This window comes from Microplitis mediator, chromosome 2 (assembly GCF_029852145.1).
Source record: "Microplitis mediator isolate UGA2020A chromosome 2, iyMicMedi2.1, whole genome shotgun sequence".
Classification (NCBI taxonomy): Eukaryota; Metazoa; Arthropoda; class Insecta; order Hymenoptera; family Braconidae; genus Microplitis; species Microplitis mediator.
The window spans coordinates 6,814,035-6,833,553 of record NC_079970.1 but is presented as its reverse complement, the minus strand read 5'-3'; the positions used below and the strand labels follow the sequence as shown (position 1 = coordinate 6,833,553).

Below are 19,519 nucleotides of genomic sequence, written 5' to 3'. Positions count from 1 at the left end.
TTGTATTTTATGTGTTAACCAGTTCTGTATCATGAAGCAAAAGCAATTATTTCAAATTTTATTTATCAATATGTGAAATTAATAATTAAGCATTTAAAAATATGTAATAATTTTAACTATTTCTTCAATTAATTCTGATGGTATCTTCAACTTGTAAAAATATATATTTTTTTTTAATTATTTAAATAGATTAAATCACAACTATCAAATAAAATAATAAATCTTTATAAATATCTATTAATTAGCTGTACATGTTTATACTCTTCGAAATGCACAAATAAATTTGTACATAATAGATAGATCTAATGACTAATGCACTAAAAACTTTCAAACTCTTATTATAAATTTATTCAAAATTTTTAATCATAATTAATTTATTGTAAATATTGTAAACATATTTGTGAAGAAAAACCTAAACAACTAGATAAAATTTATTCCATTTAAATAATATTAATAAATTTATTTTCATCTATTAAAAAATAAAAGCTACTTATGAAATCATAAATCATTTTTTGTTATTTCGATTTTTCCTATTTTAACACTTTGCTAGGGTTTGCTTAATTGAACCGATGATAAATAATAATTTTCAGCCCTATCAAAAAAATCCATGTGGGATTGCATGGGAACCCATAGGAATCCATATAGAAAAGTATGAATTTGTGTAAAAATCCATGTAGGAAACTACGGGTATCTGAATTCCCATTTTAATATGGCGCACTCCCATGGGAAATCGAGGTAGAAATCCATATGGGAATCCATACTAGATTCCCATATGGATTTGACATGGTGTGAATTCCCACAGGAACCCATGTGAGAATCTATATCGGGATCTATGCTGGGTTCCTATAGGAAACTATATGGGAATCCATGTAGGAAACCATGTGTATCTGGATTTCCATATGAAAAATCCACATGAGAAGTGAGTACCTAGATTTCCATATAGGAACATGGATATATGGATTTCTTTATGGGTAATTCATATAAAAATCTGGGTTTCTATGAAAGTAATTTCTACAGAATCCAGGATGTCTGGATTTCTGTCTATTGTCTATTGATACGCGTACAAGAATGAAAAAACAGATTAATATTCCTATAAGAAACCATATGGGAATCTATACGAAAAGGCGACGTGGGAACCCATATAGGAATTAACGCTGGATTCCCATATGGATTCGGAATGGTGTAGATTCCCATAGGAACCCATGTGAGAATCTATATCGAAATCTATGCTGGGTTCCTATAGGAAACTATATGGGAATCCATGTAGGAAACCATGTGTATCTGAATTTCCATATGGGAAATACACATAAGAAACCGTGAGTACCTGGATTCCGATATAGGAAACCATATCGGAATCCATCCGAAAAAGCCACGTGGGAACCCACACAAAAATTTAGGCTGGACTCCCATATGGATTTTTTTGGATAGGGAGATCTCTTGTGAAAGCTGTACTTAGTTCTTTTTTGAACTGTCTTCATCCGTTAAGAAAAGTTCTATAAAATTAGGTTAAATCAACAACACCATTATTTTTATAACTCCAAAGAAGAAAAGATGCACTTTCCGTCAGTACGCTTCGAAAACTCAACAAGTCAAAATATCCTATTTGCTTTTCAGATTTTCTTGTGTCTAATAAAAATAATTATTTTTCTTTGAAAAGAAAAAAAACAGTTATTTATATAAAATTATTATAAAAATTATTTTATTCTTATGGATACAATGTGTATTTTTTATTGATTAACTATTTCTTAATTGTATTTTAAAAGTAATGACGTCATAGAAAATACAATAGTAGTGATTAATATAAAAAAACTCCTCAGCGATCACTATAAAAAGTTTTCTTATAATAGATCACTGAAAAAAATTTATGTAAAAACGGCAAAAGCTTTAAAAAATAGCTAGTAGTGGGCGTCATAAAAAACTTTAATAATAAAAGTATGTTATTGCTTAAGTTTTTTTTTCTTCGTCTCCTTTCTTTTACGTTCATATCTACGAAATTTTTTTTCAATAAAACGAGTTCTATAATTTTGCCATTTATTATTTAATTCAACAGCAATATCTATAGTCTCACCTGTAAAATAAAAATAATATTTATTGTAATATAAATTACTAATTTTAACAAAAAAAAAAAAAAAATAAATAATAAGTTACCTTGAGGATCAACAGGATAATATTTATTTGATAAAGTAAATGGTTTTTCGACTTGCTCAAAAAATTTTTGATTGATTTCAGTTTGATTTAACTTTCGTTCTGTTTCAATTGATTCATGTAAAGCTTCAAGAAATATAACCCACCGTGGTTTAAAATAATCAACAATAACCCCAGCCCACTGTTTATTTGCATAATCACGTATCTCGCCATTTGGGCCCCACAATGTTATTTGGTTGCGTGCATTATACTCATATAAATTTTCTTCCTGTTTATTTGTTCCCAATAATTTAGCATCCTCTATCCATTTACCCAGACGGAAATTTTCACTCGAATCAAGAATTTTTTCCAAGTCATCAAAAAGTTCAATCAACAATGCAGATTGTTGTCTATTATTAAAAAAAAAAAAAAAAAGAAAAAAATTATTAATTTCCTGATAAGAAAATCGAAGATTTTCAAAAAATTCGGAAAGTTATTGTTTTCACCCTGTAATTATGTCCGCATATGTGCGTATGTATGTGTGCGTGTGTGTGTAAGCTCTCTATAACTTGTAACTAATCAACCGATTTGGATTGTTTCGGCGGCAATCGAAAAGGTTTTTCAGTCATAATTTTTCGCGTAAATTTTATATTAATCGATTAAATTGACTGAGATATATAGAAAAAAAAAAAAAAAATTTGTTTTTTCGAAATTTTGAAAAAACGACTCCATCAATCAATTCAAAAGTCTAATTAGCACTAATATAAACTATTTCCATAAAAATGATGTCACTCTAACTATTAAATAATTAAATGTTTTCACTATGTCTTATATAAAATTATAACTTAGTGAGTTACTAATACATTTTATAAATTAAAAACATAATTTTTCTCAAAATTTTGAAATACATTTTTAAGTTCCACAACTTGGAAATTTTTTATGTTCTATTTTGAGTTTCATGAAATTTTTTTAAGTACCATAATTTTAATTAAAAAAAAAATACTATGGCCGAAAACAGGCTGATTCAACTGTCGGCCAAATTTAGGCCTGTTTTCGGCCAAAGATTTTTACTTGCGATAATTTTATTGAGAAAAAAATATATTCTGGCCGAAAATAGGCTGAAAAAGGTCGATTCATTTGTCGAGCAATTTTCGGCCTCTATGAGAAGAATGAAAATTTTTCGGCCGATTTTTGGCCTATTTAATAACATTAAAAATTTTTCGGCGTGTTTTCGGCCAACTTTCGGCAGCTTTCGATAAAATTTAACAGTTTCGGCGTGATTTCAGCCAAATATTTTCACTTGGGAAAACTTAACAAAACGTGTCGATTGCCGCGCAAGCTGTCTTAACATGATGATTCGTTCGAGAGATATCGCAGGAGAAAGTAATAGTAAAAACGGTTTATTTCGAATATCTATAAAACGACTCTATAGATCAGTTTCTTAATTAAATCAGCTTTAGAACTCAAAACACGCCGATAACCGAAGAATCATTTCAATTGGTCGATTTGTTCAAAAGATATCGTTCGAGAAAGAAAAGAGTTCAAAAGTGTATTCACAATAATGTATTCTGGCTCCTCGAACTCGAAAATAGCGGAAAGTTTTGGACCTGGCCGCGTAGGGTCAACTGTGTTCAGATTTTTCTTACAATTTCAACTTAAAATGTAATTTTTAATTATTAATATTTTAACTAAAGTAAAGTTTATTTTTAAAATACCTCAATAAAGTTGAATTTTTGTTGGCATACGCATTTTTAATACTGAGATAAATCTCATCAGCAATCAACTGTAGAGCTTGTCGTGAAATATCAACCAGATCATGCCTGTATAATTTGTTATCAGCTCTACCAGGTTTAGCCCGAAGGAAAATATTCCACGCGGTAAGAAGTGACTCTGGATCATACCATGACTAAAAAATCTTTCAATTAAATAAAAAAGAAAAAAAAAACTTTTTCTCTCTTTAAATGACTCGACTGCATAAACTAGACAAATTACCCATGGTTTAATATTCTCTTTTGGTCGCATTGTGATTACATAGTGTCCACGGATCCTCTCGAGACCAATAAAATTGTAAATTGTTTTGCCCAGAATATTCCATGTTTCTGCTGCATATTCATTCCATTCGCCATACCTCCGTATTGAATAATTTTCAAACCTTAAACAAATATTTACATTCAAGCATTTCATATGACAGTATAAATACACAAATGTAGAAACATGTATCCCCTGTTATTTATTTATCTTTTTACTATGTAAGTTTGATGATAAATAAAAATATTTAATGTTATCCAGAAGAAAAAAAAAAATGTTGCCGACGTATGTTTGTAATAAAATTTTTTTTAAATAATTGAATACTATATATTTTTTTTTTATTTCCACGTTGGGTTTTCCCACTTAGGCCCCACTTAGGACCCAGTTGGGAAATACTGACCCTGAATTATTTTATTTTTGTTTGAGATTTCCCGATTGGGTTTTGTTTGGACCCCCATAAGGATTTCTCTACTGGGAATGCCCCATTGGGACCCAATGAGTTCCAGATACATGCATTGAGCGGTCCTAAAATAATTTCTAGTCGGGTACAATTCGACAACTTGTAATTAAAAATTATATTTTTAATTTTTTTTACTCGAGATTCTGACTGTTGTAAATTAATAAGCAATAATTTTTAATTGTTTTAAACGCTGAAAACAATAAATAAATTTTCAAAAAAAAAAAAAGTTAGTAAATAATCTACGAGTTTTTATCATGCAGTCGAATATTAATGTCAAAATATAATTTTATTTCACGAGTATTATGGACAATAAGCTGACTAATTAATCAAAACATTAATTTTCCACCGTAATTTCGTCACTTAATTCTTGTGACTTTTTCAAATTCTCAAAATGTGTTGATCATTAGTCAAATTAAAATAAAAATTTATGAACATCACCTAAAAACTTTAGCCTCTCACAATACAAAATTACTTGCAACATTGCGATTTTTCTATACTAGTCAATTATTCTAATTAATTCATAAACTAATTAGACAATCAACTGAGTTTAGAAAATTATGATGTATACAACAGTATGAATGTCCACAATTAGTGGAAATAAAATTATATATTTATATTCTGGACGTGATCAAGATGGAGAATTATTACGCTGTGAAAAGAGAGGTGTTAAAAATGGACTCAATATAACATCACGGCGTGTTAAAGTGAAATAACACCGGTGTAGTTTGGCGGTGTTAAAATACTGATGTTAAATCGGTGTAAAAAAAAAATTTCACGTATAGAAATTAGAAAAAAAAATTTATTACATATAAAAAAATATATTTTATATATAAAAATTTAATGAATATTATCGGGAAGAAATTACAATTTTGCTATGTACTTATGTAATAATCATTTATGCTGTACGTAATTTATTTAAAAATTATTACACAATTTTACACCCATCATTTCAATCACTAATAATTTAATCAATTAATAAAAACACTAATTAACTGTAGTGATCGAATAAGTAAAAATATTCACACAGTAAAATATTTTCAACACCGAAAAATATTTTAACACCGGGAAATTTTTTTAATACCGCCAAAAAATATTTACACCGGCGGCGGTGTTGTTTTAACACCAAAAATTTTAATACCCACACCGCCTGGACTTACCCCGGTTTTTTTTACAGGGCATCAACATTTTTTTTAAATAATTAATAATATAATTATTTGGTAAGTGTTAATTTAAATTAATTTCTAATTAAACGATCGTTGATGTTACTTTAATAGTTATCAAGAAGGCGAATAATGACTGCAGGCAGACTGCAACGAATAATTAATAGCGATTAATATTTTACCATTTATCAAGATCAGCGGGCTTACGCCGATAAGCCATTTCATTCATTAATTCATAAATCACATAATTTTGATTGATTCCCTCGGGTGTTAAGCCTGTCCCAATCATCGTACTGCCGTTCATATTTCTTGCTTCAATAACGCGCTAAAATAAGTTATTGATTTCAAAATTAAATTATTAGTATAGTATTTAGTAAAAGATTTATAATATAAGCAATTTAAAAAAATTACTTGATTTATAATTTCGGCTGATCCGAACATTCCAAGTGTACCGCCGAAATTATGAAGCATACACCAAATGAATGGCTGGCCATAGTAAGATTTAAATCTATTGTACTGCGGAAATTGTTCTGATTGGAGATCAAGTACAATCATTTTCCCCTAAATAGTAAAAAATATATATCAGCTTTAATTTTATAATAATTATTGTATTAGGGGTGTGCGAATAATTCGAAACTCCGAATTATTCGTAAATTCTCGAATTACTTGAAAATTTACAAATAATTCAAAAATTTTCTTTGGAACAACTTAACATTGTAATAGTTTTTGTGATAATTCAAATTTTTGTCAGAGGTAAATAAAGCTTAGACACGAATCTACGCAAAAATTACTTTTTGTTACTTTAAAAACTAAAAATTGGGTTCTGTAACAGTTAAACCGAAGACAGTTCAACTGCGACAGTTCAACCGACGACACTTCAATCGAACGTCACTTCTACCGAGGACACTTCAACCTAGCAACATTTCAACTGAAAACAATGAAACCAACAATATTCCAACCTTTGAACATAAACTTATAAATTTCAACATGTACAGAATGATATTATAATATAAAAACAATAATAATAATTAATTTTTTTTTTGAATTTACATTCGTTTTTGGAACTTGATAAACTTATTTTTTTCATCTGGGGGGCTTCACCCTTCAACCCCAACCGGAGCTTTGCCCCTGGACCCCCTTATTTAGGTCTCTTTTATCAGGGATTTTTAGTCGGTTGAAATGTCGCTAGGTTGAACTGTCGTAGGGTTGAAGTGTCGCCAGTTGAACTGTTCGCGGTTTAATAGTCGGGGCACCAAAAATTGAATATCTGAAAGCAGACCAAAATTTTCTCCATTCGAGCCGGGCAATTTGAAAAGTTACAAGTAATTCAAAAACTTTCGGATAATTCTAAAAGTGACGAACAATTTGAAAAGTTACGAATAATTCAAAAAAATTCGAAATTCAAATCGAACCCGATTCGCACACCCTTAATAATTATATTTTATAAAACTGACCACTGGAACTGATGTAATAAAAGCTTCTACTCGTGCTTCTGTCCAAAAATCTGATTCATGAACGAATAACCAGCCTTGCATCATCCTTAAATTATAAGCAATAATGTACTAAAAATAATTAATTTATGTATGTAATTATTATTTTTTAATTACCATATGGCTTGTGGATCAACTTCCGTCATGGCAGAATAAATAGCTTGTCCAATATTTTTCAATGACTCAATATCACTGTCCAAGGGCTCATTCTCGTTGAAAGTATCACAATTATAAATGTGGTCTGTACCAAATTCATTAGTATACTAAATAAATAAATTAGTATATTATTTACAACCACAAGTTAAAAAAAAAAAATTGTTTTTATTACCTCTTGCAAAAATTTTTTACCAATAACTTTAAAAAGCGGATCTGTCGGCGACAATAAAAATGGACTGAAACAATGTTTCATTTTAATTTAAAAGACATTACTCTTACTAACGTAAATAAGTATTTTATAGATAAACATAAAATTACCAGCAATAAATGTCATCAAAATCATTCCAAACACCTATTTTAGACACATTCGCAGCAGGATAAATACGAGAAAAAGGACGTGGAACGTGACCCGCAAATGCAGGAAGAACTGGAATTATTCCAAGTTCTCGCATTCTATTAAGTATTTTATGTTGAAGTACAATAGTATGATTGTGCCACGAAAAAGACAATGGACCACCCCATCCTCTGATATTACCCATTCGTGACCTAATTAATGAATATAATGAGTACAATAATAGTTAAGTTTTGCATTATATTTTATTATCAGTTAAAAATATAAATTTATAACTTTTAAATTATATATATACAGTGATAGGTATACACAGTAAATAATATTGTGTATTTGTGTCGAAAACGGTTTGTGTTAAAAATAGTAGTGTGTTAAACTAACACAAAGTTTGTGTCACTTTATTTTGTAACATAAATAGTATATTACACACCGAGGGAAGTAAAGTAAGAAATGTCTCAGATCACATGTAATCTGAGGCTTTCAACAAACATGTGATCTGAGGCTTTCTTATTTACTTCCCGAGGAGTGTATACTATTTTTCTCCTCGACGGAGGCGGAAAGCGGCAACTTCGTTTTGCACAACGGGACGAAAGCTGACGCTTTCCGTCCGGAGGCGAGAAAAAAATGTGTTATACACTCTTTATTAACACATTTTGTGTGTTACTGTGGAATTCTTTGCGCCCTCTTGTGGCAATATTTCAACATAATCTTTGTGTTAAAAAGGGGTTACACAAAGTTTGTATTGAAATTTCAACACAAATTTCATGTCAACCGTTTTTAACACACAAACTGTGCTGATTTTACACAATATTTTTTACTGTGTACAGTCGGATTCCATTAACTCGGAACTTCCCCTTAATCTTGACCCCCACTACGAGCTACGCTGTCTCCCACCCGATGCTATACATTTGTATGTGTCTGTGTATATTAATGTCTGCATCATTCATGTGATGCAAGAGCGCATGCGTGTAATTTACTCTTTAAAGGAGGTGGCATTCGATAAGTCGGGATTTCCAAGAAATTTCCGCTCCTTCATAGACTAACTGTCCGAGTTAATGGAATTCGACTGTAAAAAAAAAAATAAGATAAATATCGTTACCAAGGTAAAAAAGCTGGTCCTCCAAAATGTTGATCGATCTCTTCATTAGTGAGATTCATTTGCAGATATACTCTCTTCCAAATTGCCTCTTGACCATGGAAAGCCAAAGCAAGATTGATACCATTCAAAGCCATCCAGTCAATATTTTTCTCCCATTGACCCCAATCCCACCAGGTTGAACTGTACCCAGCTGTGCAAACATTTTGGTAATAACGAAACCTATGGAATTATTTAATAAGTTTATTTAAAATTTTACCCTACGCAATTTAAATAAAATAATTTTATGAATCTTCATATACTTTCTTGAAAAATAATTAAGTTATTACCTATCATTTGAAATTATTTTTTCATTTACATCAGGTAATATAATCGGCAATTCGATTTGTTGTCCTTCCCAAGCGATATGGCAGTTGCAATAATTTTTCAAATAATAGTAAAAACCCCATGCTACTGCAACACCTGATGAGCCGACTATTTTTATAAGTTCAGGGGATATGGATTTTATCTAAATATGTAAATAAATCAGAAATAGGTAAAGTATTATCGAAGATATATCAGTTACTTTTTCGAAATTAATTTGTGCACATCTTTGCATATATTATATATATAGAGGCACATATATATTGAAGAAGAAAAACTGACGTATTGGAATATAAAACTAATGATAAGACAGATTAGGCTTCAGTATATATATTTAAACCAGTTTATTAATTTCTTCTTTAATGATTTATTGTTGTGTTAGGCCTTTCAGACTATTGAGTTGCATGTTCAAGTATTATTCAGTTATATATTGATAGAATTATTAATATATTTCGCTGTGATGGTATAACACAGAATGGATTATAAATGTATCAATGATATTTGGCGGGATAGATAAATCACCTTGATAAGCATAAATCGTAGTAAATAATAAAATTTGATGTTTAGTATGTTTTAAATATACGGCAAAGTTTTATCAATGTTTATATATTCACCTCTATTTTTTAACAATAAGAATCTACCCGTATAAAAAGTATATAAATATGTATGCTTTTAAAGAAAGCATAATCAGATTATTTCAAGAGCTTAGGAGATATTCTGTTCGTTTATAGAAAAACAAACAAAAAAAAAACTAATGTTTTTTAATAATTTATTAATATGATCGTTCCAGTTTATAATATGAATTTTTTTTCTCATTTTTAATTAAATATTTTACTAGTGTTTATAAGATTATATTTTGATGAGTTTTTTTATTGTGACAAAATTCTGATAGACAGCGAATGAGACAATTTGATCAATTTTTATAAGAAGATGACAATTATCGTAACCCGGGTCAAAAATAAAACTTGATTTAGATTTGGTTTACCAAGTAGAAATTTAGAGCCGTTTTTCACAAGATAAACTCGTCTTTTTTTATGGCAATATGAAATGTATTTTTCTTTATACCTTAGTCGAAAGTACGCACTTCCCTCCCTAATTTTGAGGCCTAAAGTCTTATTTCCCTCTCCTGGTGGAGTTACACGCGCCTCACTTATATCGTCGGGAGAAAAAAATTTTTTCGTGCCTACAGTAACAGCCGGTTGCTGCCATCTAGTGATCGTCTACCACTTTATAAATAAAATTTTTCACGATAACGTCGTAGATCGTTGCTTTATATATGCGTCAGTATTTTTGTGTCTCGTTGTATGTAATATTTTAATTAAACAGTGTAATAACAATGATAAGATGAATGAAAAAGTTTCATCGGATGAATCTATGAACGAGAATGAGGTGATAAAAGATTTTGATGCAGAGACGAAGTTAATTATTGAAAGTTTATGTATTTATTTATATATTATTTATTGGCAGGAAAAAAATCTTGTTTATAGGCATAAATTTATTTCTTTCGAAAAAAAATAGTTATTTTTTATTTTTTATAAGTATAATTATGTCTTTTTTTTTGTTTTGTTTTTGATGCCTGCCCCCGCCGACCAGACGCACTCGCTTCGCTCGTGCTTTCAAATGTCGCGGGGCAGGCAGCAAAAACGCAACAAAAAAAAAAGAGAGACGGAAAAAAATTAAAGTTTTATGTATGTCCGAAAGAGGCGCGTCAATAGGGAGCAAATAAAAAAAACATGACCGACCTGTCAGCTGAAGGCAGAACGTGGTTGTATTGTTTATAGTATTCAAAAATGTAATTAATAAACGTACTTTCGACCAGGTATAAAGAAAAATCGTATACACCACACGGGAAGATAATTGAAAGCCCTGCCCTGTGTATCATGATGCCCTCGGCTTCGCCTCGGGCATCTTATCACACAGGGCAGGAATTTCAACTTTCTTCCCTTGTAGTGTAATATACTATTTTCGACTAGGTTCAGCGTCAAAAATAAGGTGAATGACTGTCGTGCTTGAAGTAAAGACGAATAAGTTCAGACTAAGATAAAAAAAGCTCTAAAAGGAAAAAAAATTAATTTAAGTCGAAAATCTTATCGGAAAATCGTTTTAGTCGAGATCTTATCGGAAAATCGTCGGCAAATCAACAACCTTAAAAGAAAATAAGGTAAGCGAGCCTGAATCAAGATTTATTTTCGACCCGGGAATTTAGAAAAAAAAATTTAATAAAAATAAAAATTTTGAATAAACCTTTTGTTTTAATTTTTTAGTGTCAGTCTCCTTGAAGTTTGTGTTAGCGATAGACGATTTCCGTGCAATAACTTTCATAATTTAAAAATTTTAAATAAATGAGTAGCAGAAAATTTTAAAAAGTCATCTTGTAAAAAATAAGGAGCTAAGAGTTTTGCTAATGAGAGCATGAACTAATCATTTTCAACAATTTACGTTACCTCGAATGTATCTTTTCCTATAGGGCCTAAATTTGGATCAACATAAACACTAAAATGTGTCGAATTTTCTCCAATAATTCTTTCAATCAATTTTCTAGCTGCTTCCGCTTGTAAATCTGGTGAACTTTGTGGTTTTAAATGACCGAGAGTACTTTGAAAATCTGAAAGCGTATAATTTTATAAGAATAATTTGTATTATTATTTTTTTTGACAAATGTTATTTTATTGTACATTATTGTTATTATATAAGTGATTCACTTACGATCGGGGTTATTATAATGTCCAGTAGTTTTTGAATATAAAATTGAAATAACGATGAAATATAATGCAACATTGACCGTCATAATTGTTAAATTGAATCTACATTTATATCACTATCACTATTATATGACTATATATATGTATATGGATAACTGTTCTTAAATTGGACGTCTAAACGTTTATGTCCGCATTTAATCCTCTCTACTATTCTTCGCTCGTATGAAAATATTTTATCGGGTATATTATTCCATTCCCCTTTTAAAAGTTCATTTCAACTCATCCCACTGCTCAATCACAACAAACGTTATATTATTTGAACTACGAACCACTTTTACAAACAGATCATAAACTTTGACATTGAGAAGATTATTTTTATTTACACTTTCGAATGTGAGATAAAAAATATTGTAAAATATCACAAAAGTTACTAACTAAATATTCATTGAAAGATTACGAAAGATAATTTATAATAGAAGATAATTTTTGATTAAATAATAAGAAAGTTTTTCAAATCGAATATTTACTTTTAGTTATTTTAAATTTCTTTATATTCAGTAGTTATACTCTGATTAAATAACTGAATTCGACCGAATTAAAAATTTTAATTCTGTTATATTCTGTCGAATTCTGCAAAACAGAATTCAACTGAATTGAAAATTTGAATTTGAATTAAACAGAATAAAACCGATTTAAAAATTTCAAATTCGTTTTAATTCAGTTTAATTCGGATTCAGAACCAGAAATTGGAGAATTATATTTGAATTAATCAGAATTAAACCGAATAGAATTATTTAAATTCGTTTTAATTTAGACAAATTCTGGTTTTCCTGCCGAATTAGTCAGAAGTCATTTTTAAGTTAGGTACCGAATTAACAGAATTTATCTGAATTAAATAGAATTAAAAATTTAATTCTGTTTAATTAGATCGAATTCAGTTGTTTAATCAGGGTAGTTTTCTTTATTTTAACTATCGAATATAACTCGTCTTATTTGTTACTGTCAAGGCGGACTTAAGAAATCATTTTGTAAATTAATCATTGATACACAGCTCATGTTGCCTACACCTCAATAATATCGCACTAAATATTAAACAACAATAGCTTTTTATTGGCGTATATCAGTGTCATTTCCTCGAAAAAAAAAAAAATGTCTAAAAAAAACGTCTTTTAATAAGTATATAAAAAAAAATAAAACAATAAATATGCAATAAAAAAATACATACCAAAAAAGAAGCATAAAATTTTTCAATATCTATTAAACTATTATAAAAAAAATGTATATGTGTTATTAAAACAAACGATTAGAACAAAAAAATTTTAAACACTTTTTAATGCTTCTGAATATTTTTGAATCGCTCTTCTTATGGGCATTTAATATTGCAAATCATTTTGAATCTTTGTTGGGTTTCTCACGGAGGTTTATTATAAAATTTAACTTAATACAAAAAGACTTGTTGAGTCGATACAAGAGCAGCAGTTCTATCTACTCATACCTTTTACCTTCTACTCACTTATTATTGTCATTCACTAAGTTTTTAAAGGGTCCAAACTATCCTTTTGGAAGGGGTAAATCTGAGTAACTTCGTTTCGAAAATAGGGTGCAACTACAATTTAGAAAGTCCGGGTAAACGTTAGAGTTAGAGAGTTTTCCTCGTACTCAAGGGTAGTCAGGCGAATGAAATCTAGCTTTCTAAAAGTGAAATCTATTTAAAAATACTTAAAAATTGACTATAGGGTTGAGTCATCTAACATTTTTTCTCTTTACAGGGGTCTGAGCTTTTTTCTCTATCACATTCAAGTGGACGAACGGTACTATCCTTGTTGCACTTGCGCAGTAAGCAGAAACTTTGTCCACGTTTTTCTCTTAAACAAATGAATATTTTTGAAAAATGAAAACCTAGACTGCTAGATTGTAGAGTAATGCATCGAGCCTCGTTCTTACTTTTGCGTTCAAAGGTTTTGTTTGAGAGAAAAGCTTGGGCAAAAATTACTATATATTTTTACATATACACTGACACATATTACATATTACGGATTTTATTTAAATCTAAATTCACCCGTCACTTGGAGTTCCGGAGTTTTCAATATCATTCTGAATGCGGCGTAAATAGGGAGTTTATTTCCTTTTGAGGAGATTAAATAAAAAAACAGTCACCCGCTCCACATTCACTTCGAATTTACTCCGGATTTATCCGATGCTATGCAATTTTATACTGTTATTTTTTAAATAAAAAAACTATATTATTTATTTTCAAATTTTATAAGAATTTATTTATGCCTTGTAATTAAAACATATTATTTGAAAGCTGTATTTCATATACCTAAATAAATTTATATGCTTCACTCCATGATCGTCAATATTATTTTAACGCTATCAAAACTGCAAATGATTAATATGACATATGACACTATCGTTTTAAATGGATACAGAGGATTAAATATGAATAAGATAAATGTGATAATTTATTTATTAAAACAATTGGCTTACGAACTTAAAATCAATGTTAATAATAATAATATTAATATCAACAATAACAATTGATACTTATAATAAATTTACAGATCAGGATACGCAGACCCAATTAAATCATTGCCACGATACTTAAACTTGTGAGTGATAATATTGAATTTGGAACCACCCAGTGACACAGGGCACGAGCTTTCAGATCTTGTGAAGAAACAAACAGTATAGAGAGCCATTTCCAATTCCGGTGATGTTCCAACAAACATTGTCGTCACTGGTTTATCAATGTCATTAAACTTAGCATGTAACTTTACAATTACACCTTTCTGTAAATAAAAAAAAAATAAAATCGTAAATTAAATGATGCCCAAGTACAGGCAGACCTCGTTACAAGACGATACCCCCGCAACTCAATGAAAATTTTGCGCCAAAACCTCGCTATAAGACTAACAAACAGTATGACTAAAATCGAGATAAAATGTACAGACATATGGATTGTAGATCAAGTCATTTATTTTCATAAAGAATACTTAAAATTTCATGGTTTCACATAATTAATTAAGTTAAATAAAACGCAAAACGGCGATAGTCTTATAGCGAGACTTGGGCGTAAACACTGTTAAGCACGATAGTGGGGGAACCTCAATACTAATAATTTTTTCCCCTACACACTGAAAAAAATAATCGGTAGCTGCTACCGGTTACCAATCAGTAGCTAGTACCGATTTCAATCGGTAACGGCAACCAAAATAATCGGTAGCTGTTACCGATTATCTTGATAACTGCAACCGATTATTTCGGTTTTACTGACGAATTTCAGTGGACATAAAAGCATTATTTCTGAGGGATGTTACACGGGATGTATGTACGAGTGCGCGTGTGTTCCCCTGTGTACGCGTGTGTGTGAGTGCGAGTGTGTGTGTGTGTGTGTGTTGGTACGTAACTGATACCAAAAAAATCGGTAATAGCTACCGAATTAATCGGTAACGGCTACCGAAAATTAGTCGGTAACGGCTACCGATTATTACGGTAACAGCTACCGATTATTTCGGTAGCCGTTACCGATTGAAATCGGTAGCTATTACCGAAAAAAAATCGGTGGCAGCTACTGATTATTTCGGTAACTGTTACCAAAATAATCGGTAGCGGCTACCGATTATTTTTTTCAGTGCAATCCCGAACTAGTCTTATAACGAGATCCGACTGTATATTTTTACTTTATTGGTAATGAAATTTTTTCGAAATATTATTAAAGAAAATGAATCTGTACTTACGTCACCAAGATCTAATTTCTTCATGTATCCAAGATAATTAACTCTGTTTTTACCTTCCTCAGCATTGAAATAAATCCAATTATGTAGACCACTAACTTCCGTCCCTGACTTGAGTTCCGTCAGAAAAACATGTTCAAATCCAGATGATCCAATTTTACCTTCTCCCCTTGAGTATAAGTTGAACCACAACCTTCTCAAAGTATCTTTATATTCATAATAATCTTTTTTAATAAACCCTTTATCTGCTAAAAATTTCATTGCCGCTGACATAACATTGGTACTGAGGAATGTGTCAACAAGAAGACTCTCTTCAGTTCGTTGAAGGGGACTTATGTGTTCATTAACTCTCGAGTCTAATTGATAATTATCATAAATTGTAAGGACTTTTGAAATTGTTGGAATTTGTAATGCTGCCGGATTTACTGTCAACAATCTGATCAAATAATAATAATAAAAAATATTATATTAAACCGGTAATAACTAATGTATATTAGTGAGAATAAATATGACAAGTGCTTACGGCTGTGGGGCTTCGTCTTTTGGACTACTTGGATTAGTTTGTTTTTGTAGATTAATTGTAATATGTTTAAAGGCATTGTTGTTATCTTTAATGAATAACGCTTCTGATAATTTTTCCAAATCTTCATCAGTTACAACATTTCCTTTACTGTAAGTCGGATTACTTGAATAAACTACTTTAGAACCACCAGCAATTGCAGCTGCTCCAGCGCCAACAACAGCTCCTCCAACAGCTGGACGTGTTAAAGAAGATTGATCTGTTCCTGAATTAGGTCTAGATGCTGGAGCTGGTGAACCAGGTCTAGATACTGGTGTTGGTGAACCAGGTCTTGATGCTGGTGCTGGTGAACCAGGTCTCGATGCTGGTGCTGGTGCTGGTGAATCAGGTCTCGATGCTGGTGCTGGTGAATCAGGTCTAGATACTGGTGTTGGTGAACCAGATCTAGATGCTGGTGTTGGTGAACCAGATCTACTAGAACCACCAGCAACTTCAGCCCATGATGGTCCTGGTAATGATCCTCCAGATGGTAAACCAGAAAGTTTTGGCCCGGTTTGTGGAGATCCTGGATTATTTATTACTGGTCGTGGTGTAGTTGATGTTACTAAAGGCCTGGTTGTAGATGATATGGGTTTATTTTGAACCGGAGTTGGATTAGAATTCGGTCGTGGTGCCCCAGCTGATTGGTAAAAAAAATATATAAATGAATACTACCTAGAAGATATTGCATTAATAAATAATTATTGGTCTATGATAGAAAACCACCTGCTGGAATTGATGGAAGTGGAGATGCAGGATTAGCAGCTGATCCCGATTTCGGAGGTTGTCGTGCTGGTTCTCCAGCACCCGTTAGATCAATCGCTAAGTTTCTGTAATCTTGATTATTAAGTTTAGGTCTGGAATTCGGTACATCTAAACCAACTTCCGTTCCGGGATTTGGGTGACGCGGTCTCGCCGTGGTTGAAACTCGAATAGTTCCTGCATTATTGGCGCCTACAGCGAGGCTCGGATTACCGGCATTAGCTATCGCTTGGCCTACGCCAGAATTTGGATTCACTGCGATTATAGGTGGGGATACAGTTGTTGTAGTAGTCGTTGTTGTAGATTCTTTTTTCCAAAACTTCCATCCGTCTGCTTCTACATCATCTTTTAAGAGGAAAGTTTTCAAATGTTATCGTAATTTTCGAAGAATTTCTTCGTTGTTTAGATTTCTAATCTCATGTTGATAGATCATGATGAGTAATAGTGTCGATAATTGATAAAAATTGACATTTTTAGGGGCTATCAAATTGACCTTATGACCTTTTAAATTATCTATAAAGTTATTTTGTATTCTCAAGGACTCGGTGACCCAGTTACAAGTATTAATGTACAGTAGATTTATGCAAATTTAAAATTAAAAAAAAAAGAAAATATTTACAACTCAATTAAAAATACATTGTGGGAATTTTCTCTAATGACCATGAATTATAATGTCAATGACGATGTTTTCTGAGCATCTCGAGTTTATAAAACTTCGAGAATCACTTAGACAATTAATTGTTTTAAAATTATATAAATTTTAATGAGTGTGAATGAAGCGGACATCAGACAATTTTTAAATTATTAATAAAAAGAGTAAATAATTAATAAAATTTAATTTTTTAAAAATGCGCATTTAAAAAATTTTGAAATTAATAAGTGTATTTTTTATAAATATTATTTTTTAAATTATTTACTATATATTTATAATTTTAAATTTGTCTGATGTCTGATACATTTACACTCATTAAATTTTATATGATCCTGGAGCTGACAGACAATTAACAATTTTCTGATTTTTTATTCATTAAATTAATGACTAAAAAAAACTAAAAATACACGTAGAAAATTAAAAAAACTACTAATGTAATTTTTAAAAAATATTTTTTCGTATAATTTATCGTTTTGAAAAAAATTCAAAAATTATTAGTCGGCTAACTTTAGTATCGTAAATTTTATATTTTTTAATGGATAATAAATATGAAAATTATATTTTATATATTGAAAGTGTATTAAATTTAATTTAATATATATACTAAATATATAAAAAATAAATTGAGTTCTTTAAACAAAAAAATTGAATTTGAAAAAAAAACGATTTAATAGTAATTTTTTTTTTTTTTTACACAAGTGAAAGTGTATTTTTACGATTATATATATATGTAGATATAAGAGAAACTGAACGATAAATTACTGAATTTATTTAAATTGGAAATTTTACAATAGAAAAAAATTATAAAATTTAAAAACAAGTGTATTAATTGTAAAAAAAAACTTGAGAAAAGTACTTACTAGTTGTAAAAGTTAAAAAGGTAAATAAAATAATAAATAAAATTTTAGACACCATATTTAATAATTATTTTTTGATCCGAATCCTTCGACAATTAAAACGAGAATGTTTTCAACTCACTGACTGCGGATTACTAAGACTTGACTTACTCCGAGTACAGACTGTTAGAGACTAGTTAAATCTTTTGTCTTCGTCTGATCTCCGATTCTGAGACGATGACTCATGTGACATTGGTCTCAAGCGACCTGATCACTATTAAACGATTTTACGTTGCTTACATTACCTGTCTCTGTTTGAATTTTTTTTTTATGAATTTTAAAATTACCGCTAACTTAAGCGTAGTCTTAAAAAACAATTTTGATTGTTTTACTATTCAAAAATATAGCGAAATATTTGATGATAATGTTTTAGTAGATGACATACTTTTTTTATAAATACAAATAACAAAAAAATTTATATTTAATTAGTATATGTTTATTAAAGTAATATATTTTATGTTAACATTTTTTTTCTTTGTAGAAAACAGTTTGAACGATTTGCAAGTAAGAAACCGTGCGTTGATACAGAAGAGTTGATATTTGATCATGCATTGATTTGAAATTTCGCGCCAAGATGGCGCTATTGCGTGTCACTGTTTTCAACGTTCAATTGTTTTTGCTAAAGTGGGGGGCGAGAGAATCGCAAATTCGATTGTTTTGTATCAACTGGCGGTCCAATAGCGTCAGTCAGTATCATCGACAATGGCAGTAGTAGTCCAGATTCTTTTTTACATTTAAATTGAAACACAGTATTGCAGTTAAGTCGTGTAAAATTGTGCAGTGATTGTAAAATTTATCTTTTGTTAATTTAAATTGTGCAAAGTGTCTATGGTGTAGTTAAGTGTTGAGTGTTCAGTGCTAGTGTAAAGTTTTGTGAGTTGCTGATGCTGATAACTTCCAAGTTCCTGATCAAAATCATCTGGCATCGTCTGGTGGGAAATAGCAGTTAAGTGACGTTTTTTTAGCTGCAGTACACTTGGAGCAA

At 30.4% G+C, this 19,519-nt stretch overlaps 2 protein-coding genes and 1 long non-coding RNA gene across 3 annotated transcripts; 1 reads left to right on the top strand and 2 right to left on the bottom strand.

Moving 5' to 3' along the window:
* Positions 1–1,692: 1,692 nt before the first annotated feature.
* On the bottom strand, positions 1,693–12,306 carry LOC130663445 (alpha-N-acetylglucosaminidase). Its single transcript, XM_057462681.1, has 14 exons — positions 11,933–12,306; positions 11,671–11,831; positions 9,193–9,371; positions 8,867–9,085; positions 7,737–7,964; positions 7,591–7,654; positions 7,380–7,525; positions 7,227–7,311; positions 6,184–6,333; positions 5,955–6,097; positions 4,117–4,276; positions 3,840–4,030; positions 2,149–2,534; positions 1,693–2,068 (listed from the first exon to the last, which is right to left on the bottom strand). Exons 1-14 carry the CDS (start codon positions 12,012–12,014, stop codon positions 1,938–1,940), a joined length of 2,325 nt encoding a protein of 774 aa, XP_057318664.1. The 5' UTR covers positions 12,015–12,306; the 3' UTR covers positions 1,693–1,937.
* Positions 10,953–14,452, top strand: LOC130663455 (uncharacterized). Its single transcript, XR_008989195.1, has 3 exons — positions 10,953–11,045; positions 11,200–11,387; positions 13,698–14,452. It is a non-coding gene; the product is annotated as an uncharacterized LOC130663455 (long non-coding RNA).
* On the bottom strand, positions 14,381–18,691 carry LOC130663446 (endoribonuclease CG2145). The gene is made up of 5 exons (XM_057462682.1): positions 18,499–18,691; positions 16,951–17,331; positions 16,189–16,864; positions 15,669–16,101; positions 14,381–14,720 (listed from the first exon to the last, which is right to left on the bottom strand). Exons 1-5 carry the CDS (start codon positions 18,551–18,553, stop codon positions 14,487–14,489), a joined length of 1,779 nt encoding a protein of 592 aa, XP_057318665.1. The 5' UTR covers positions 18,554–18,691; the 3' UTR covers positions 14,381–14,486.
* Positions 18,692–19,519: the final 828 nt, after the last annotated feature.